The 23,777-nt window shown below is 39.7% G+C and overlaps 1 protein-coding gene across 3 annotated transcripts in view; it reads right to left on the bottom strand.

Moving 5' to 3' along the window:
* Positions 1-23,777, bottom strand: part of tspan4a (tetraspanin 4a) — a 161,309-nt gene that overhangs the window by 50,328 nt on the left and 87,204 nt on the right. For all 3 annotated transcript variants that reach the window (XM_084344820.1, XM_084344821.1, XM_084344819.1), the window contains one exon: positions 14,067-14,258. In XM_084344820.1, coding sequence (XP_084200946.1) covers positions 14,067-14,258 — 192 coding nt within the window. The remainder of the gene's footprint in view (positions 1-14,066; positions 14,259-23,777) is intronic.

Below are 23,777 nucleotides of genomic sequence, written 5' to 3'. Positions count from 1 at the left end.
GACATTTTGTTCTTCAAAGACATCGTGGCTACATGTCCTCTGTGTATTCCAGGCATTTGCTTGACGCTGGATGTGAGTGCTGTTAGTTCACAAGGCTGCATCAAGCAGGGCTGCCAGTTGCCACTGAGGTCTTTCTGGCAGCGCCTGTATGAATGAATCATTAAGCATGGCAGCAGTGGAAGGTGAGAGACTGACTAGGTAACAGCATAATGCCCACAGTTTCTTTGACTCACTGGTGCTCTTTTTAAGAGGTTTTCTCAAATAACCGCCTGAAATCAATTTCTATTGTTCTGTCAGGCTTCATTGTCTGAATTTAATGCGATGTGCTGTGTAAAATTCCAGTTAACTCCAATTTGGGGGGATTTTTAAGAGTTTATTTTACTCTTTAAAAAAATGCTCCACTGTGGATTGTGAAATTCAACCTCTTCAGGCTGATGAAATCCTTAAACAAGCCAGAAGATAATGTCAGAATACAATTCAGTCAAGTGAACGCCTGTATAAATTTGGCATTTGAAGAAAGTTTCTTCCCAAGACAGTCATTATATACTTCTCTACTAGTTCTGCAACTAAAAAAAAAAGATTTTAAAATATGTGGGACGAGGGAGACCAACACAGAGGCGGTCTGACAAAATATGGCAAAAGCTTAGTTGAAATCTGTGCCATTTTGTCCTTCTGTGATATTTCTTGACCTGCTGGTGATCCTTGAAGGAAAATCTTTTTCCTCTGCAGTTTTAAAAGAGTGAAAGTTCAACTGTGCAGCTTCACTGCTAAACTTGTCAGTGTCTGGTCAAGAGTTCTGGAGCAGATTCAGGCCGCTACAGGCACTTTAACCTTCCTACTGGATTATTTTTTTTCCCTACATGCAGTTGTATGAATCAATTCTTGGCGACTCGAAGGCAGATGACTAATACAAAATGACAGACCCTAAATCCATTATGACAAATTATTACTTAGTTGAGTTCTCAGGGAAAAGTGGTAGCACTGAATTGCAAAGTAATGTGAATTATTTACACATCGAGCAGAGAAGCTGATAATCAAACCTAATTTTTCAGTCTGAGATACATGATATGTGAAGGGGGGTTATTTTGCTCTAACCAATCAGTAGTTCATTTACAGTGGTACAGCAGCTCATAAAGTTGTGTCTACGTATTCCACACTTGTAGCCATTTTTTGCAGCCATTGTGGTGTCACACATTGCCTGGCTCTGACACAGAAAGATTGTGTCTCTATTCTTAAAAAACTCTGATTTGGCTCGGTTGTCTTTCCAACTTGGCAAACTGTAAATGGGCAGGACAACAGAACTTACTCAATCGCTGAAAAATTCAACAATTCAGCGGTCTGGAGCCAGACTTTCAGACATTCAAACATTAGACATTTTTCAACTTGTTTCCAACTTCTAAACAAATGATCACATTTCTCTCTTTACCGTGAGTGTATTTTGTTTGAAGCCCATCGAGTGTCCTAAGCCTTTAAACCTTTTAAAGTAGAGAAAAAACATCTGTATTCTTTGCTTTTGTCATCTCACTCCCGGGCTCTAAATGGCTCTTTGCTTGACTGCTTTCTTTGGTGTTTCTGAGACCATGAAATCACAGCAGAGAGCAGAGGGACATCGTTAAGAATAAGAAACTGATACTCACCAGCACTCGGAAAACAAACAGACCCATTCCCCGTGGCTCTCTGAATATTTCCCCATTAATCTGACTTTAATAAGAAAATTGACTCCTCCTCTTTGGACCAAAGGCAATAGCCAGACTCAACGGGATCATTTGATGGGAAAAGACTGCATTTTGCTTTCATAATATACAACAAGACAGCTGTTGAATTAGCTTGAGAAATTCCAAATATAATGTGTTGCTATTATCAGATGGGTTTCAGAAATTAACTGCGAATGATGAATATCCATTTGTGCTCTGTGGAGAAAGGCTAATGATACTAAAAGCAATAACTGTGTGCCAATTAAGTCAAGTGCAGGGGAATCATTCTGAAGCTGTTGCTTTCTTGATGAAACATAACATATTTAAAAAGGACAGATGCAACTTCACAGGCAGTTAGTAAAAACAAAAACATCTGAACAGTTGGTTGACAACACGTCTTTTTCTCAGAGTTACAAAAAGGTTTCAATGAGACGTAAAATTAACAAATAGCATAATTTGCTCCAAATTTACTTTAAAGGGCTGTCGGCTAACAAGACAGTAAACACACACTGGTCTAAATGACAGACAAGTGGAAAACATTTGCATGTGCTCTTATGTTTTAATGGTAGTTTGTGTTCAAAGTAAGGTTTGTGTGGAAGGACGTGGATGCAGTATATCTCTGCTAGAATCTCAAATTGAATGTGGGGAGGGTTTGTGCTGGTGTGCGCTCAGCGTCTCGCTGTGATAAATTATTATAAACAAAGAGTCAGATCCCGTAACAAAGGGCCCAAAACAGGCTCAATATGTTCTCCTTGGATTGTCATTATTCAAACTGAAATACGTTATTCTGTTTGCTGCAGTGGCTTCCAGCAGCATAACTACAGGAGAGATTTATAGGAGATCAGAAGAAAAGGAAACAACGTAGGGCTAAAAGCAGGTTTTCTATGGAGCAAAAAGATTTAGAGCTTCCTAAACTGATGTCAAACAAGATTTACAAACTTCTCCTTGTGAACTGCCAGTGATGGAAGAAGTACTCAGAACCTTCAGTCACTGTAAGTACCAAAAGTACAATGTCAAAACATCCATTATAATAAAAATCCTTTATTTGAAACTCTAGTCAGGTAACAGTACACGTATTATGGACAAAACATAGATGGCTTGAGCTATACAGTAGCTAATGTAGCTATATACTTAAGTAACAACAGACAACTTTCCCCCCTGAGCATTTCCAAGTTTGCGCCGCTGTTGCAAAGACAGCTGGATCATTTCTGTTTTCCTCAGTCGCAAACAGCAACAACACAATCATTTAGTCTATTATAGAACCGGATCGCCAGTTAACCTTAATTTTCCCTGGTGACCCATAACCATTACATTGCGCAACAAACATTTAAGTCATAATAATATGTTGAAGCAGAAAACTTGTCTATTACCAGTTTTAGTATAGCGACAGAATAGCCACATGTAGTGCAGCGATTCCAAGTGGTTACAAGACAAACCTTGAAGGCTTTTTTTGGGACATATTAGAAGAATTTACTTTATTATTAGAAGGTTTATCTGCAAACAACTCGTATACCATTTGTACACCAAAATTTGCATGAATGTGCATGTTTTTGTCAGAAACAGGCCTCGACTTCCTGCCCATTGCCAGTGGACGAGTTTGCCTTTCTGTTTTTTTGGTGTGTCATCACAAATGCGGCAAAAAACATCATATCTCTGTTGCGAGTTGCACATGCAAAGTAAGGACCGTGAAATTGGCATTGATCGGGTACTGACGTGGCAGCTGGGGACAATGGTAGCACTTTCTATTTCAGCCTCTCTTTCAAACTAAAGACTGACTGAACAATGTTTGAGTGCTGCTTTTCACAGAGACGGATAGAAAACTACATGTCCTTAACCTCAACCGGCACGATAGCGCTGTTTCCATCACTACCAAACCCAGCTGGAGCCGATAAACAGCCATGACTACTGTAGAGTCATTTGACACAGGAATGAATACTGATTTTTTATGCTTTCACACTGAAGACAGAAGCCAAATGTTAGCTAGTGTTAACGTTACCTTTATATAAACGGGCACGTGCCAAAATGGTTTGGAACCACTGATTTAATCTTTGAGGACACACTGTATCGTAAATTATCACGTTTTAAAAAAAAATCTAGTAACTATAGAAGTCAATTAATAAAGTGTAGTAGTTCCTCTGAAATGTAGCAGAGTAGAAGCAGAAAGTATAAAATTCAAAATATTCCTTTACAATACTACCTTAAGATAGCACATAAGTACACTAATTTCCACCAGTGTGCACTCTATAATATGACAGTAAACATAGACCATCACTCTCGCCAGTCCTCTGTATGTTGTAGACTGCTTTCATCTTGGAAATCTTTTTCCTGATCATTTCGTCACAGGAAGAGCAATAGCCAGAAAGATTCAATTTTACCCTCCGGACCTCTCATTTCTCATCACCAGATAACACGAAGAATTGGAAACCAGGAGAGCTGCTCAGTATTTCTTCTCGCTGCTGCTGCTCTCTCCGTGCAAGCCTATGAGATATTGATAGTACTGACACGTGTAATGGTGTATATTATCATGTCAGTCTATCACAGGAGAGATAACTCAGTGAAAAGGTCCTTTAAGACTTCTTAATTCGTCTTGTGGTGAGCCGGTGTCCTGCAGGTTTTTGTTCCATTACAGTTTTTGTACCACGAGAGGTAATGAGCCACAGCCGGTCTGTATCTAACAGACGTCTTCAGGGCAGAACAAAAACCTGCAGGACACCGACTTCTCAAGCCATCAGAATGGAGCTCCTCAGGGCTGAGCTTCTCTTGAACTATTTTCATGTTTTCAGCTTGTTTTATTGCAGCAGAGCAGTTGACAGCTCAGAAAACAGTGTCTATTAATCCACCAGAGTTTGGATTTATATTGTAATGTTTACTCTACATTTAAGCAGACTTTAACATATAAGAACACTAGCTTTTATTGGCCACTAAACACTTAATGCAGATTGCAAACATTATGAAAATGTATATAACACACTCCAGAGGCCCCCTTACACATACTCATGTTATTCATGTTGAGTCTTGTTCGATCAGCAGTGCTGATATCCCTTTTTAGCAAAGATTGATGCCTTCGCAGGTGTTTCAGGATGAGAACTGTAATCAAAGTCTAGGCACAGGGATTGATTCCTTCGTGTTCATCCATGCTGTGATATCCACAAGGTGGTAAAGCTACAGAGGCTCAGCCATTACAGGCACCCAGTCATTCAGCAGCTCCAAAATCAATACCTTTTGGGATCCTGCTGCCTTGAGCCTATGTGGAGGGAAGCCTTTGAGGTGATAGCTGTGTTCTTTTTATGTGGTGGGTCTAATCATTTTTACAGGCTCTATATCTCAGGACTGAGTAAAGCTGCTCGGTATAAACAATCTCCTCCCATTTACGCCACAGCAATCTCACCTTTCGGGCAATTTTGTGGGCAGTCACATCCTTTGTGCCCTTTGACTTGCACCAGTGTTGAGTGTCTGAAGTAACTAGTGGAAACTATAAGTACCCATTACCTTAATGAAAATTTCATTTCTGGGGAAATTCAGTGTCCCAAATGGCTCTTATTTTCAACTTAAAAGGACATAAATATTGGATTTTCTGACAGTATCTGCCTTAATGTCATGACGCTGCACTGCACTCATATGATAAATCAGACTTTGGCGAACCTGAAAGACAAAAAGTGCTTCTCTAACACATGACTACAACACAACAGCTGGTGTTTAAGCAATCCTTACAGGAGACCGATTATGCTTTTTCGTTCATTTTTATGCTTGGAAAAGATCTTGACAGATAAAAAGGTCGAGGTCCGCACCAACAGAAGCTCCTCTCTCCCACAGTTAACACTGATCCTGAAAAACCTCAGCCAGTAGTCCCGCCTTTCTTTTCCACATGAGAATTGATTTTGCACAGCTGCAGTGTTGTTGTTAGCGATGCTGGCTCAGGCATGTGTGAGCTGACCAATCAGAGGAGACTGAGTATTTGGGACGGGGGGGACTTTAAGGGACAGGAGCTAAAACAGAGCGTTTCAGACAGAGGGGGAATACAGAGCCGCAGCACTGGACAGTATGAGGAAATGGATGTGTTTTTTAAGAATTAAAGCATGTAAACCTATTCTAGTAAGACAGATTAGAATTATGATCCTGAAAATAAGCATTATATGTCTCCTTTAATTATAATTACTAATAACACCATATATTTTCAAGCAGAGCTCAAAAAGCAAAAATAGAGTTGTGAGGTGGGATGTGGACATATTTTCATGTTGACTGTAAATTCTCATTTTACTTTTTTTTTTAAATAATAGTTCAAAGGAGCAAAAAGCGAACACTTTGGGTTGGTAGGTCTACCAACCCAAAATATCAGCATTTGACGACCTTGATATGAAACTCAATAGACTATCTCACAAATTTCTCCTTTGATTTTTTATAGGAAATATCCTTATTCACTTTCTCAGAATTGGGTATCTGTCCATTAAGTGCGAAGCTGGAGCCAGCAGCCAGTTAGCTTAGCTTAGCATTAAACTGGAAAGAGGCAGAAACGGCTAGCTTGACTTTGTCCAAAGGTAACAAACTCCACCTGCTAGCACCTCTAGAGCTCAGTAATGGACATGTTTTGTCAAAACAAACACCAACTGCGCTCCAAGACTACACCCTTTGATCAAGATACTTACAAACTGGGATTTGCACGTTAGCAGCAGACACAACCAGATTTTATGCTCACTGGATGGATGCTGGACCCTGGTGGACTTTTCTCTTTAAGCTGGCAGGGGTTAGAGTTGTAGCTTTAAGTTTTTATAAAACAACCAGATATTTTTGTAATGCATCTGCTCATCTGATGCGCAGTCGATTCAAGCAGGAGAGTATCGTATCTTTGAAAGTTTGGGAAGAGCTCAAACAGTCACTTAATATTACAACAGGACAGAAGATGAAGAGAGCTTTACTTCCAGAACACGTGAAACACCTCCTGATATTCATTCACAATTCTGTTATAAATTTGCAAGAAATTATTGTTTTCATCGCCCAAAGCATGAAGCTGATAGAAAATAGTTTTTGGCCTTTTAAATGCTCTTTTTTGAGGGATCACTTTCCACACTGATATTGCAACCCCCGATTCCATTTTTGCAATTTTCTCCAAAGTCTGCTGCTGTTCTTCTGCCAAAAAACACCAAGACCAGAGCTCACATGAAGAGAAGTCTGGCTACATGTTAAGAAAATGACTGTATTAAGTGTAAAATTCTTATGAAAGCTAAAAATGTCTTTGAAGTCTTCCAGATCAGAGATGTGAAAAAGCATATTCTGAAAACTCTGATGTTTGTTGCTACAAATTACAAGACGCACAAAACGCAATTATACTTTAGCCGGCACAGAGCATTACAGTATTTCCTGAAATATCTCACTGCAGTGTTGCAATATTCTCTGTGTCCCTTATCAGTGATCAACATGCTAATTAGCCCTGAAATTTGAAGGGAGAAAAGTCTTTTCTAATCTCCATGAAGAACGGGCGGCTCTGTCACTCATTAAGGCAGACTTATAATTCTCCCGGTCTCATTATATTGACACAGCGCAGGAATTCGTCTGGTCACTGTGGGGAGAATGTCATGGATCATGCTAATGATCGACACTCAAACTTATTTCCACAGAGCTCATAATTGCTTTCTCCTGGTGAGCCATTTTTCTTATGATTAACGCTATTTTAGAATAATTATTCCGGATAAATGCTGCACAGTGCCGATGCTTGATTGCATGAACTTGTTTGTTTATCAAAATACTTATCAATCTTGTGAGACTCTGGGGGTCACACTTTATCAGGGATTTGAAATTAGAGCTCAGCTCAAAATTAGTGTAAATTAGAGACTAAAAATGTTCAGTACTTGAAGTCAAACACTTCCTGTGCCCTGGTTTACGGAGTAAATCACTTATCACACCAATTTAGGTCAGTCAGACGGTGTCAGACACTCCTACTCATCAAAATTCATGACACGCAATGCTTAAAAATGATTTTATTCACATCTTGTTGGTTCTATTTTAAAAGTTCTTATCATTCATTTTACTATATATTTGCCTTCCGTCCACACTAGTTTTATTATCTCATCTCATCTCATCTCACCGCTTTTCCTGTTTGGGTCGCGGGGTGTCGCCGCTTTATCCCCCCTTTCGGGGGGGTTGCGGGGCTACTAGGGCCTAATCCAGTTCTCACAGGGCGAAGGCCAGGGTACACCCCTGGATGAGTCACCAGCTCATCGCAGGGCCCGCTGATGGCAGAGGCTGCCTCGCAAGGTGCCAGCTGCGCATCAGGAGCAATTTCAGGGCTCAGCATCTTGCTCAAGGATGCTTCGGCATGTGGCTCAGTTCCGCCCAGGGGAGCCGGGATTCGAACCAGCAACCTAGTTTTATTATACCGGTGGTAATCAGTGTTTGGGATAATGCGTTAAAAAGTAAAGAGTACTTAAAATACAGAGTACTTTTTTTAGTAACGAGTAACGAAACATGTTAGTCTTGCAATTCAAGTAAGCCATTATGTAGTTGTGTTTTTCAATTTCGCTCTACCATTTCTTCCACTAAAAACAAAGAAAGTCCCCGATGTATTCTCACTGTTTCTGTTTCACTCCTACTTCTTGGCAGGCAGCAGCACGCAGCCACCTGTGGAAATGTGTGTGTGCAGGTGTAACTCAGCTAGCAAGATAGCCAGAGCAGAGAGGCCAGCCTCCGGATCATTAGTCAGCTGTTTAAACATGATGCACTGTAGGCTATACAAGCCAGTATATTCTTGAGGCAGCTCGTGAGGTTCACTGTCTTGTTGTTAGTCTGCACAGCTGCCACCCATCAGGTAACCTACTCTCTAACTCTACACTCTGTTTTCCTTCAGCTACTTCGGATAGTTCCACCTTTTCATCGCAGTTGAATTGCAAAAACCAAAGAAGAGAAATGTTATTAGGCTATATGCGCCCCTGTACCGACTCAAATTCATGTTTCGTAATCAAACATAAACGATCAGCTGTGAATGGGAAATTGGGTCTCTGTATTCCTGTTATTATTACCCAGCAGAGTTTCAGATTATAGGTTGTAGAATGATATTCAATGTCACTAGAGTTAATAAATGTCTAGGGAAATGTGCATCCTCTGGACAATATACGCTGCATTTACACAAGGAATTGCAAAGTGGTTTTTGGTTTTGGTAACGCAAAAGTACTCTAATGAGTTGCTTTTTAATGGCAGTGACACTGTAACGTAACAAGTTACTTTCAAAAGTAAAGCTGCACAAAACTGGTGGTAATACGTCACAAAATTAACCTAAAGGAGGCGAGTTTGGGGCACAATATACAGTCCTTAATTCTAATTCCTTAGTCCTTAATAGCTCATATTTTGTATTTTTTGAAACTGTTTATATTTGTAGCGTTTGAAAAGTTTGCAAATAAAATGACGTTTTGACTGAAACAGATGTAATTACACACACAAAAAAAATCTGTAAATCAGTGCCATAATGGAGAGTGCAGCTATGATCCCACTCAAGCACTTGAGGTAAATAACAGGACTTTTCTAAGGCCAAGTTGTATATAATTGAGATTCTTTCATTAGAAAAGCTATACATTGTTTTGACACCATGTTGGTTGAAAAGTAGTCAAAGTCATGACTGTGTTGCTCTGCTCTTTCCTTTAATTACAACAGTGCTTTCTGTCTATACTTAAACATGAATGACAACAGCTGGTAATCCACCAAACAAACAAGCCGCGGCTGCTCTGCTGAGATTAGTGATGCTACTAAAAATATCTCCAGACATTAAACTGAATAAAAGAAGAGCAGCAGTGTCAGTGGGGGTTCTGGCGGGGCCTGACAACAAGGCTAGACCCCCATTTGCCAATAAAAAGCTGTTTTCTCCAGGAAGCCTAGAAGCCAAGAGTTATCCATTAAGAAATGTAATTTTCATTTTAATAGAAAGATTACATATTTTTCTTTCTTACATAATAGCTCTTGTTATTTGTATTCTGTTGTCATAGCTGCATTTGGCCCATTTTTCATTGAGTTTCTTCAAATTAGTGAAGCAGTGTGTCTCAGGATTGCAACGTGTGGGAATTTTTAAAGGGTTTGCATATGTTAATATGTATAAAAATAGTCAGCATTCAACTTGTAGCATGGAAGCAGTGCTATAAGTATAGCCTGGTAACCAGCTGCCAGGATTTTGTGAGACAACTTGGTTAACACTTACAGAGATGGACAGTTTTCTGGGTAACACAAGTGTCAAGTGCAGTGGGAAAAAGTAAGACATTTTTACTTTATTGCCATTAATGCAAGTTGAATTGCCCTTGTCTGCAAAGCTGTTGCTGTACTTGTACAAACATGTAGAACTATATGTTATGGAGGTTGTATAGCTTAAATGCATCGAGCCTTGTTTGCTTTGATTCACCTGTTTCTGTATGAAGTGGCATTAGAGCTAGGGAAGTTCATTAATGCTATCCCCCAATGTCAGTGTCAGACTCAAAGCCTGGTACTTAATTTCACTTCGCCGTGAATCCTATTTTTAGTCTCAGAGGAAGTATATTATAGATGCAAGATAAAAGGATTACCACAATCTCGCCGAAGGAAGATACCATTGTCCATAGCCTTGTTCAATAGTCACATCGAGATCTACAAGGCTCCCACCAGAGAGCACAAAAAAGTAGTGTGTCCACTGTGACTTGCCTTAAGGCCTCAATTATTGGCATTTGTAACATGCGGAGGAGAAAAAACAAGTTTGTTGCCTCAAAATGCATTAAAGTATGTCCATGTTTATGTTCTTATTAAACCTGCCCAGCTGGGTGAATCCAAGACACTGACATTACATTGGTGGCAGCGTTTTCTTAGCTTAGCTTCCTCAGTATAGCTATGTGGCTAACTTTATTTTAAGCTTCTGAGGCTGAACACAGCTAAGTTGCAGACATGTGGTACTGAGATGCTTTTAAACCTGGCATGGGGACATACTGTATGTTGTATGTGCGAGTTGATCTAACTCTCTCAGGAAACAGTTGTCTTGGCTGTGTGAGACAGTCAAAGGTTGCCATCAGAGCGACAATAGCAATTCCTGCCTCACAGCAACTCTGAGAGGACACACAACCTCAATTTCAGAAGCACAGTAACATAGTAACACCACGCCCCCCAACAGCAACGTCATCCTCCGCAGTGATGTTACACTGTGGACATCCTCATATGCCACTTCAGTAAACGTCACCCAGCCCTAAGTAGCATCATTGTGAGCTGACTACACACAGACACCAACAGCAATGTGGATGGGGCTTTGAAAACAGTTGGACTTCCCACAATTTCTTAATTTTTTTGCAGTCAAGTCACCTATCGGGTTGTGTGTAAGCTAGGGTGACCATATTTGGATTACCAAAAACCAGGACACTCGGCCCAGCAATGAGATATGATACCCAAAACTTACTCAGATGCCTTAAAATTAACATACATTTAAAGTATGCCTCCTCTGTATGGATAATGAAATGTATATATTACAAACAAAATACTATCTATAACCAAAGACACACATTCAGACATGCTTCTCAGAGGTTACTCAACATGTTTTATTATAAGTTTAAAAAACAACGAATGAAATAATGATAGAAATAATGTCTCCTGTATTAGAAAAATAAATAATAATAAATAACTGAAAAATACCTCTGCTATATTAGTAATCCAACTACTACACTCACCTCGCACACTTTTTTTTATGTTTTTCAGTGTCCATGTGGGCTTTGAGGTCTAAGGCACCCCCATTGGACACCGAAACATAGGTACCGGGTTTGCACACGGTGCACAAAGCCTCCCACTTGTCCCTACCGAGACGGTAAGTGGGGGATTTCTTTTGTAGCTCATCGTTAAATGTGCATTTACACTTCGGCATGATGATGCAGGTCACATGCAGCGTCAATTTAATGGCCCAATGAAAACCAGGACATTTCACCACTTTATAAAAAACTCCCGGGACGGCCAGGACAGGACGTGAAAACAGGACATGTCCTGGGAAAACAGGACGTTTGGTCACCCTAGCACAAAGTGCTTCACAGAGGTCAAAACTGTCAAGAATAAGACCATTAAAACAGTAAAAAGAGAAAAAAATAATAAAACGTGAGCAACAACAGCTTCAAACAACTCACACAATTATAAACACTAGACAACATAATGTGAGACAAAGGCCAGTTTGACTTAATGAGCCTTCAGCTGCTTTTGAAAAGCGTCAACAGAGACCACAGACTATAAGTCTACAGGAAGAGCTTTCAACAGTACTGGGGCAATCACTTCAAAGGTGCAACCACCTTTTGTCTTTCATCAAGTGTGAGGGAAAGGCAGCCGTGTTCAGAGGACCTAAGTGACCGACACTTGATATAAGGATGGAGCAGGTCAGAGATGAACACAGGTGCCTGAACATGCAGAGCTCTATGCTGTATGTGAGAACAAGAAGCTTTAAATAAATCGTGAACTTAATGGCTCAACAAGCTGTAGACAGGCTATATTATCCAGGTCCAGTGTGTAGGATTATGGGGGTTTTACAGACAGAAATGGAACATAATACTCATGATTAATGTTTTCATTAGTGTATAAACACCTGAAACTGAGAATTGTTGTGTTTTTGTTACCGTAGAATGAGCCTTTTATATCTACAGAGGGAGCAGGTCCTCTTCCACAGAGTCCACCATGTTTCTACAGTAGCCCAGACTGGACAAACCAAACACTGATGGGGATTATGGTCATCACCATCTGCTTTTTTGGTAAAATTAAAGCAGAAATAGACAAATTTTAACCTAGTGTTCCCCTGTGGCATAACTGTTGGTGCCACTATCGCAAACACAGCATCAGCAAAATGGCTACCGCTAGCAGCCTGGCTGCTGTCCAAAGCAAAAAAACAACTATAACAATCCCAATTTGACGCTTTGAAAAGGGAGAGTAAAACACCTGGTTGTGTTAACAAGTAGGCAGGTGTTGTTACTTCTAGTAGATCTAGTGGAAAGAACGCTGGTTTTGAACCATGTCAAATCCTGCTGGTAAGGGGAAACACGTGTCAGTGTGGGGAACAGTGTTGACACAACACCGCAGCTCTCTATCGAGTGAAGGCCCGTCAGTTCACTTTTGTTTTACCTATCACTCTCCCTGTTTACCGTCTTTACCTCCTCTATCAGCAGGGCTCTTTTTCTTTTGTTGTGTTTCCACAGATACTTAAGTTGTTCAACTGTTACCTGGGGATAGAGAGCAGGTAAAACAATGCCTCTTCCTGTTTCAGTTGCACAATAGCAGACGCGCTTGTGCCGTAATCGCAGTCCGTTGGCAGGCCTAATAGCATAGTGAAAGCCAGGTTTATAGGGAACCAAGTACCAGTAGAAGCAACTGGAGCTTATTAATGTTAATGCTGTGGGGTTATTTCCAATGAACCACAAAGGTTTACTATTTCCATTCCTGTGTCTTTACTATTCTCTCAAAAACTGCATCATTCTGATGGTTGAAGGTTTTTTTTCCAGCAGAGGGTTTTCCTCTGGAGAAACAACTTGGCATTAGCCAATCACATCACACCATTTGGCAGACAGGCAGTTGACAGCTAGCTCTGTGCCTGTCGGGTGTAAACTGACAGCTGGTGAATACTATAGCCTGAATGTCCAAGCTGAAATAAAATAAAAGACCATATACTTGTTTTAAGTTGAATCCCGAGCTTCAGGGTGTGCGTCTGTGACGCTAACGTTAGCATTAGCCACTAAAAAGCAGAGGTGTCATCAGTGTTGTCAGCGGCTGTCTGTTAGATAAAACCTTAGAAGAAGGCTATCAAACAAAAACAGCATCTATGAAAACCTGCACATTTCCTCAACGCAATTAAATGAAAGAGTTTAATAATGTTTCACCTTTTTTCATTTATAAAAGTCTTAACATTGCTGCCTTGTACACATTGAACACATCTAACAACCAAAAACACTGAGACTTCATCAACATACTTTGATTACTTAAGGTTTTTCTTTTGTGGCTTTTGTGTTGATGAGGTTTTTAGACCCCACCAGCACTTTACAATCTATTTATGAGACTCATAATAACTGTGCAGCTCCGCTTCTGTTTATCACAAACAAACCTCGAATGGAAAATGAAAGACTCCTTGTTTACAAGATACTTTCCTCTGTGAAACTCACCCAAACAGCAGCTGTTCAAACCACTCACTGCAAACGCTTTCGTGAAATGGATTGATACGACACACGGTTTGAATCTCCAGCATGTCATATCAATCGATGATCAACCAGCACCGAAGCAGAAACTCAAACTGTATGAGAATGTCAAACTTACTTGAGCGATGTGTTTGTCATGCCAGCAACAACAAAATGTAAAACAAGAATGTGGAGTTATCACATCAGAGGTCAGCCATATTATCAAAAACCATCCTGGCAAATGACTTACTGTCAGCAGCAGAGGGCGGCTCTCTTTGACAGCTCCCACACATCCCAGACAGCCGATCACCATGATGATGGTCCCCACTGCGATGAGCAGGTTGGCTGCCGACAGGGAGGGCAGGGATGATGACAGGGTGGCAAAGTTCCCCTGGGTCACTGAGAGCCAGACTCCAACCCCCAGTATGCCACATCCTCCCAACTGCAGAGGAAACACAAAGAGGTGCGAGGCTGTCAGAGTGCAGAAAACACAATCACAGAAACATAGTTGAACACGGTGATGCATACAAACATGTGCATTCCTGTTGTGGCTTCCAGCTTGTTTTTTAAACACTGTGCCAGTGGGAGCGTACAAAGATTGAAGAGGGAAAACTCTTGTCAAAAACTCAGCAACTGGGAAAAAAAGATCAACAGAGGTAGCAGAGCAAAGCAACCCGAGCATCCGAACAAATCCCATTTCAAGTCTACATTTGGGAAATGTGTTTATTTGCTTTACTGCAGCGAGTCAGTGAGAAGATTAACACCACTTCCACATCTGTGTAATAAATGATATCACTTGCGCCTTGAAAAACATTTAACAAACAAACACTCAAGGTAATGGACAAAACAAACATTAATTACCACCACTATGACATCATTCAGAGGTAAAACCTTCAAAATGTGTGTGTTTTTTCGATGCCTGTTTAGTACACAAAGTGATCAATGGTCTGTGTCCTCCCCCGTTGAAGAGTTAATAACACTGCGCTCAGGTAATGAGAGGACAACAAGGCTGACCAACAGAGGTGACCGCATCACAGCACAGATCCTCTGAGTTTGGCAAATCAGCTCTCCATGTTAGAGCAACTTATTCTTCAAACTGAGTATAAAGTAATATAGGAGAGTGCTGCAGCTTTACTGATTTTGAGATTTTAAATTAAATCATGGCTAAAATCAACCGTTCAACCCAATCAATCATGTAATCATCATTAAACTAATGGACAACTAATGAATGTTGTTGTTGTTGTTGTGTTGGGGTTGCTGATGTTCATTGTCTTGTAACTGTTATTTTACTCTGTAGTGTTAATGTTCTGAACAGAGATATTGTCTCTGTCTCCTGCCCAGGGACTACAGGTGTAGTTTGTTTATAGCTACATATATAAACTTTATCTATATCTATAGCTAAGCAGCTGTGCACTGTCACTCTCAAATAAACAAATACATAAACTAATAATCGCTGACTTTCAGCATTTCAATCACATATAAGTTTGCCTTCTAATTCTATTAGTTCTGGATGTGTGATTTACTCTGAATAAACAATTTGAATGAATAAACAAACATATTTGATAAACACTTGGACACAGTTCCCCTTAACTTTATATGTCAGGGATTCCAGTGTGGGCTGTGAAAGTAATGTCAATAAAAATGTTTTCCTTTTTTGTTGAAATTATGATAAAATATTTACATTTAAAAGAGTAATCAGAACTGATGAAACAAGAGAGTGAAATTACATGTAATTCTTCATGTATCTGACCTATTTGTATATGGTGCTGTGTTGAAGTGGCTGTTTTAAGGAAAATACTTCATCTTAGTCTCGTGTGTCGATCAGAGTTGTGATTTAAAGTTTGGGTGAGCCCCCGAGGATTTTCCAATTTCAAACTGGGCTGTGTCATTCTTAAGCCTGGGACAGGCTATAATATGTAATAACTGAAAAAACACACACATGTGGTTTATTTATATGTCTGCATTAATTTAATTTAATCAGACTTATATTTAATTTATTCACATTAACTTCATAGAAAAAACATTGCATTTGATGTGACCTTTAACACTGAACTTAAGACGGAAAGTTTACAGTGTTACTCATAATTGTTTGAGTGTAAAATGCTGCAGCCAGCAGCTGGTTAGCTTAGCATCCACTACCAGCAACAGTAACAGTAACTTTACGGATTATCACCTGTAAAGATTACCAATTAACATGTCATACCTTGCTCACCTGAGCCGTACAAAAACCAAAGTGAAGACGTGACAAGTTGTGACTGTTTCTTGACATCAAATGGTAACTTCCTGAAATCTTCACTGGTTGCCTGGCAACAGGGCTCAGTGAGTAACTGTTATTCGATTTTTGACATTAACGAGGTATAGCGTTGTCATTAGCTTCAGGTGTTGGTGGGTGGAGGTGATAGGCTTATCAGCTGCCTCCTGGAGCTACATATTTACCGTACAGATGTAAGAGCGGCTTCATCTTCATCTCACTCCTAACATGACAGAAAATAATTCCTACAAAATGTCAAACTGTTTCTCGAAGGTAACTTTTACACCTGCAGTTCAGTTTCCTTGGCCCCGAACAAAGAAAAACAAATATTGAGTGAACTTTCACAATCAATAAATGATAAATTATGCAGCCATGCATCATCAACTCTTCGTGGACCCATATGGGAAAATCAAACACCAGCGACTCACAGCAGGTCATGTACATGTAGCACTGCTGTGTGTTTGTTTGATTTCTCTGTTGTTACAAAGAGCTCACAAACACATAACTGTTTATTAGCATGATTAGTCCTGAAAGTAACTGGGCCTCATGTCTGATGAACAATGGTGGGAACAGAAAATTAAAAAGGGGCGTCTTGTTCTGTAATATTATAGGAGGGATAGTAACTGTGTGGGTTTCTCTCTCACTTTTTAATGAGGGAACTGCTCTTTTATCTTTCTGATGTATCAGGAAAAAATTCCCTGCACCCATGTGCTGACACGTTAGCATGTTTATCAAATGATGTTGCGTAACTATAAAGGCTGCTCAAATGGATCTCTGTGGACATTGGTTTCTTTAGAGTTCACACACAAAAAAAACACATAAACCTCAAAGCTTAAGTGAAATCAAATAACTCCTCTCACAGTCCAGCAGATAGTCTGCCTTGCTTTCACACACGGCACAAGGGTTTGATTAGAAGCAACCTGGCTATTTCTGTCCAGTTCACTTGACAGCTTTCATATTATCCAACTGTACTAAATCAAAGAGGCAAACACACCAGAGTTTGTTTGGACTGAACCAAACCAATTAGATGTGAAAGCACACTAAAAGATTCAACCACACTGGTACACAGATGTCTGAAGGCATTCATTTAAATCAATACCAAAATTGGCGCTGCACCAACTCGGATGTGTTTACATTTACAGTGTTAATTTGGTGGAGGTTGCAGGTTCAGGTGCAGTTTTATCACATTTTACCTCCGTTAGGATGTTGACTGTTGACAGTGACAAGCGGAAGAAGAGAGAAACTATAAAAAAAATAGCCCCAAAACTGCAATCAGACTGGGATTATGGTGTTTTTTTTGTATCTTAGACTACCCACCCACTGAACCCTGTCTTATTGAATGTATATATTACTACAACATAACTCGTTTTGCCAATCACTTGATGCTGAAAAAGTAACCATTGTCTAGATTATGTTCACAAGCAGAGACAACCAGAGGCCAGGGTGTGCATCCTCAGTCAAGTCTGTGGTTCAGTTTAGGCACCAAAGCACTTGGTTTTGGTTGAATTTTTAACACATTATGTGTTTCATGATTGAATTCACTGCAGACGTTTTCTGTATTTAACAAAAACTATGATCTTTCTTTGATCATGACCAAGTGCTGTCAGTGTCTATAACCATGAAAAACTTTAACAATGCTGCAGTGCCCACCAGACTGGATAGTTTGAACAATGAAATACTGTGCAAATGAACATTTTACGATATGTCCAATATCAACCAGCAGTAGGGGGAAAAATCAATTTTCTCTTGACAGATTATGCCTCGATGCAGAAAATCCAGTAATAGGAAAATCAAAACCCAATTCTCAACATAATTATTGGCCTGTAACAATTTTGTAAGATCAGACTGTACGTTTCTCATGACTGAACCAACTGTAAGGTGAAATGTGATGGATGTAAACATGCGCATGTTTACGTTCTATGCATGAATTGAAATATGCTGCGTATTAGTGATCAATAATAAACCAAGATGCATTGATTATCGTTTAACAATCACATCGTAGCCCTCTGAATGGGAATAGTATCAAATCAAATGAGGTGCCTTGAGGTTTTCACTCTATCAACATGTTAATGTTTCTGCAATTCACAGGGACGTCCAAGGATGACAATTGCAGCAGTCGTGGCAATAATGTTCACATTATTTGTCACCTTTTCACTTCAGGAGGTGGAGGGGACAGTGGTGCTGTTATTACTGCCAACAAAGCTGCCAAACAGCCTACCACAGTTCAAGTCACACCAGTGGATATGTTTAAGGATACCTGGGGACATTTCCAGCCATTTCTTTGGCGACTAAAACTGGTTATTATTTAAAGGAAGTTGGACCATCTGCAGCTGTGATTGTGAGGACCAGAACAGGTATTTAAGCCAAACCATGATACTTTCCTAACTTTAACCAAGTGGTTATTGTGCGGTAACCTAAACAGAGCATAAGCACAGTGCTGTGACTACAGAGAAACAAAAATTTCAACCGTAACAATCGTAAAGTACCAACATAAAGTAACGTTCAGTTTTGACGTATCTGTGGTTTTGAGCAAACATACTTAGCTAACATTTAATCTGGCGATTGAGTTTGGTCACTTGCCTGATTCGTCAATGAACATTTCTTGGTCCTAGTTAACGCACTGTAATCCGGTCGTGATGACTATTTCTTCAGTATGTATTTGCTGTTGCTAAATTAGTTGTATACAAACAATTCCAACAATTTTTAGGCGATAATTTCTAAGGTTGACCCACTACAGCTCTGAACTTTCTGGTAACATGGTATACTTTGAACAATTCAAAGACGGACGGTCTAAATTTCTCATTACACACAGCATTGTGAGATTAAACTAATTATCACCTCCACAAAGGAGGTTAGGTCGTTAATATATGAGACCAATTACAGTCGGTTGGTGCCACCATTTGAAGTATTCAGCTGTTTTGGAAGGAAATCTGCTCTCTTTGTAGTCCAAAGCCGGCGTGAATCCTGTTTTTCCTTCTTTCAATGTTTTTTACTTGAGAACCACAGCATGGTTTCCTTCACAGACGCCAAAAGACAGTGAGGAGGAAAAATAGTAACAAATTTATGATGAACATCAATAAGAAATTTCAAATGTGTCTATAGGAAACATCCATCACACACACTCACACACTCTTGATGGCCACTTGACAGGACTTCCAGAGGCAATAAGATTTACATAGCGAGATACATGATTATTGTTTCCCCCACCGCAACTTTTCTTTCTATTTCCAGCTTTAACACAAGATCTCATTTAATGAGCTCTTGAGCTGGAAGTAGGGCAAGGCGGAAATAAAAAGCACTCATGTGGGGCTCCATTCACTGCGGCAGGTTTCTGCTCACTATCTAACACGGCCGGGAGATGGCAAATTAAGGGTCTTTGGGTCAGTGTCACTCACAACAGACCCTTATTACGCCCCAGTGTACATTCTTAATGAAGATTGGCCAGAGGGAGAAGGGTGAAGAATGAAATGGGAAAGCTGGGAATTAATGGCGGTCAGCACTTTGAGAGCAGATTCTTAAGCTCACTGGAGAGGAACAGAAGCATTGTTTGGATCTTGAAACATGGGGGGCCGTTAACACAGTTCAGATATCTTTAGATTTTTCACTCTATAATTGCACAATTCTCAAGTTTTTCAGAGTCAAATGAAAATAAGATGTGAGACACTGTGCTCCGGTCAGGTGCGTAGGCCGACTTTCACAACAGGAAATGAAAGTGAGTGAAATCAGAGTCCTCATTAACCTTGTTAAATTTATTTTCAGCAGCAGATGTTTGCTTATGTTGCAAATGTACATTTCCTTTCTTCCAGTTTCCCATTTTATGTTGTGACAACGCAAAAACCTTGGTTAGGGTTCATGTTTGGACTTCAAATACCAGTTTCTGTCGCCACAAACACGCCTGGAAATTGTCACAAGGTCTCTTAATTATAATTATAAATATCCAGTGGTGTCATGGTTACAATCACAAATCTGGAACTGTGGCACAGCTCCATCCTATACGGGGTAAAAATAGTGATCAATGCTCATTATACCATGCCGGGTGACAGTCACACAACGCAGTAACACCACTGGATGCCAGCTACAGGCTGACAGTCAACAGATGTACATCAATCAACATCTGTTGCTATTTATTGCTTACTGCAGTTTAATCAGTGTTTTCTGTGCTCTCTCTATTTGATAACATCTATCTTCAAAGGCTCATGTCATGCTTCAGCACAATCTTTCTAAGATCTCTCCTGTACGACTAAAAAAAAAAAAATTCTCCTGAAGAAAAAAAAAACCATAAACTTACTAACAAACCTTATTTTTCACCACTTCTCAAGTCATAAACACAGGAGAGAAAACAATTTGGGTCAGAAAAAAAATTCCTCACTTGCTCCTCAGCCCAGAAAGAGAGAGAGAATTTGAAATAGTAAAAAGCTGAACAGAGGAAGAGATAAAGAAGCCCTGAGACTTCCCCGTCCGTGTGCCGGTCATGGTCTAGAGTCCGATTTGAGACGCAGAAAAGGAGTTGAAAGATGACAGTTGAATTCAGATGCAATTGTTGCAATTATTCTTATTTTTGCAAAAAGCATTTTAAAAAATGTAGCCTTGGACGCCCAGCCCAAATGACACCATTGGAGGGGACAATATCACAGCATGGGTACAGTTTAACTAAGTACATTTACTCAAGTACTGTACGTAATGCATTTTGGAGGTTCTTGTAATTTCCTTGAGTATTTCCATTTTCTGTTGCGTTATACCTCCATGAATTTTTTACTTTTTAATGCATTTATATGAAAACGTTGCTCGTTATCTTACAGATTGCGTGATGCAGAAGAGCCAAAGGGAGTTCATTTTGAAATGAATTTATTCTATCAGCTGGAAAATCAACAGGATAAAACACTGATTCAGATGATCGGATCAATAATTGGTCAGGCAGATAATCAGTTGACCTGTATTACACAATATGTACTGTACATACAAATAATTTATCTTTACTTGCACTTTAAACACTCAAGCTGGCAATAGACAAGTTGTCCGCTTCAACATGTCATCATGAGGTTGATTGCACAATGTGATGGATACAGAATAATTAAACTATCTGCGTTTACTTTGGTTCCCTATAAACATCACTATCGCTACACGATTTTGTCTGCCACCGGGCACGTGGTCACCCGGGAAAAACAAGGTGATCCATTTCTATTACAGACAACATGATTGAATAAACTCATGTTTATTCATGTGTTGTTGTTTCATGCGACTCTGACAGAAAAGACCCAGTTGTCTTAACAACAGCTGCGCAAACAGTAATACCACTTGGAAATGTGAGGGGGAGGAAGCTATCTGTTGCAACTTTAAGTATGACTTTTCAGTACTTTACTGCATTCTGCAGACCAAAGGGCATAATCATTCATGTCAAACCAAGTCCTCCTAACAACTTCATGAATTATCAACTATCACTAATTGTTCAGCTATACATAGGCATGTGAACAGTGTTGTTTTCCTTGTGCTGCAGCCTTTACATTAATAAGGCACATTCAATTCAGACTTGGAGTTTTGTTGGAAGCTCTTTCTAAAAATAAAAACCCATCATTATTTCCCACAGCCAAAGGTCATGTCTTCTAATTGCATACTTTCTTCTGACCAGCTGTACAAAATGAGAATACATCCCATTCACAGTGATCTAATACAGAGAAAAGCAAGAAATCCTCACACTGGAGCAGCTGAAACCAGCAGTTGTTTGCCAGCAGTAGCTTGATTAATGGCTTAATTTCCTGTTAATCAACTGATCGATTAATTGACAACTCATTTCAGCACTACAATACTGAGTAAATTATTGAATATTTTAATGAAAGACTGACTCATTGAAACGTTTAATCAGCAGTCTCGTTTGTGCAGTTGGGTTTGAAGTTACTCAAAAATTATTTTATGGGCACTTTCACTTCCACTGAGATCACAACTGGTCTTGATTAGCACCCGTCCCAAAAAACAGCAGCTTAAATCTTTACAGTGTCGCAGATTTTCAGTGTTTTAATTGATGCCGCCATCTGGACTGCCTCCTCTCGCAGCAGGTTTGTTTATTTGAGCAGAGCCTCTGAAGAGAACATACAGTTTTCTTCAATGATTGCATATTAACTAGGCCGTCTTTATTGCAACAGAAACATAACACAAGTTGGCACACTGGAACAGTTTATATTAATATAATTCTGATGATAATGTGATGAAAGGACATCTCTCTGAATCATTTCCACAATGAAATATATATGTGCAGTAGATGTACCTGAGTCCTGGGCTTGTGATGTACAGTAATATACAGGTGGAAGTTTTAATGAGATACGTTCACTCCACATGACTGCAAGTGCTCTGATCTCATTGCAATTATGAGCGCTCCGTCCAGAGCATGGGTCAGGAATACATATTGATATAATTATATTAGTATGATGAAGCCTGAATAACCTGGATTCTTACACATACATGCATAAAATGTGAAGCTCTCTGGGCCAGGGGTTAGTGGAAAAAGATTCTCATGAACAGCACAGCCAGGAATGTTGGTTTTTATTCACCAGCTTCATGTATTATTTCTTTTGTGACGCTTTGATGTGTGAATCATGTATTCAGTTTGTCCTGAAACAGTGTGAATTCTGGTCCTTAAACCTGCTCTAATGGTTAGAGCCTGGTGATGAGCTTTTTGATATATTTCATTCTTTGGATCTGTTTTACCTTTGCAATGCAAATGATGAAAGTGATAAAGAACATGGCGGGAGGACATATTTCTGCACTGTCTTGTCTTGTCAAAACAGCTAAATTGATCGGGGTCAAAGTCCTTAAATTGACCACCAACTTGCCATCCTTGGCCCAATCCAAATGTCCACACTCATAGACTTCTGCAAGAGTTTAGGGCTGTCCCACTGCCAAATCTTCAAGTGCATGAGGGCTCTCTCGCGAATAATTTGAGCCTTTTATGGCCACTTTCCACAAGTCCGCATTGCTGCAGATTTACCCCACACTTAAAAGCATACACTTTAAAAACAACTCAACACAAATCCAGAGGCTTTCACTATTCTATATGCAACGTTTTTCATTTACAAACAGTAATTTTCTAAATCACAACTAACATCTGACATTTTCTGCTAGACCTCCTCATCCTCCACACGCTTTCAAACTGTTTGTTTTATTTTTGTTTTTTTCTTTGAATGAACATAAAGGGACTCAAACTACAGATTTGTTTTTTAAACCCTGGTCTTGTTACCTTGTAACCATCTAAAACGTAAAATAAAAAGTCCAAATCCTACAAGGTAAAGTGAAAACGTCACAAAGTCCTGTCCCATTCCTATTATATTTTTTCAGCCACTTGCAGACTTTCATGGGCTTAAGGCCTGAAGGGGGACATTGGGATTGGACCCTTGAGACTTGCAGATCAATACATAAATATGGATACATCCGATCCGAAATGTCTCTGTTCTTGGATCGATTTCCATATTAAAAGACATCTAAGCTCAGTAATGTAGGGTCAATGTGTATTTTTACCATCGACAAGGACACAGTAGAGAGTAAGAACGCTATGACCAGAGTCTGGTTTATATAATATCCCGTGGACAGGAACTTCTTCTGTCATGGTCATGTGCGAACTTCAGCTCTAGAAATGTGTAAGGTTCAGTTCTGAGAACAGCAGCGACACTGCATGTGATGTGTGTGTGAGGTCTGTGAGATACCGTGGCAACACCCCAAACC

The sequence above is a fragment of the Pagrus pagrus genome (assembly GCF_965226575.1).
Source record: "Pagrus pagrus genome assembly, chromosome: 1".
Classification (NCBI taxonomy): Eukaryota; Metazoa; Chordata; class Actinopteri; order Spariformes; family Sparidae; genus Pagrus; species Pagrus pagrus.
Note: the sequence above shows the minus strand (reverse complement) of the source record. Positions and strands in the feature narration are given on the sequence as shown.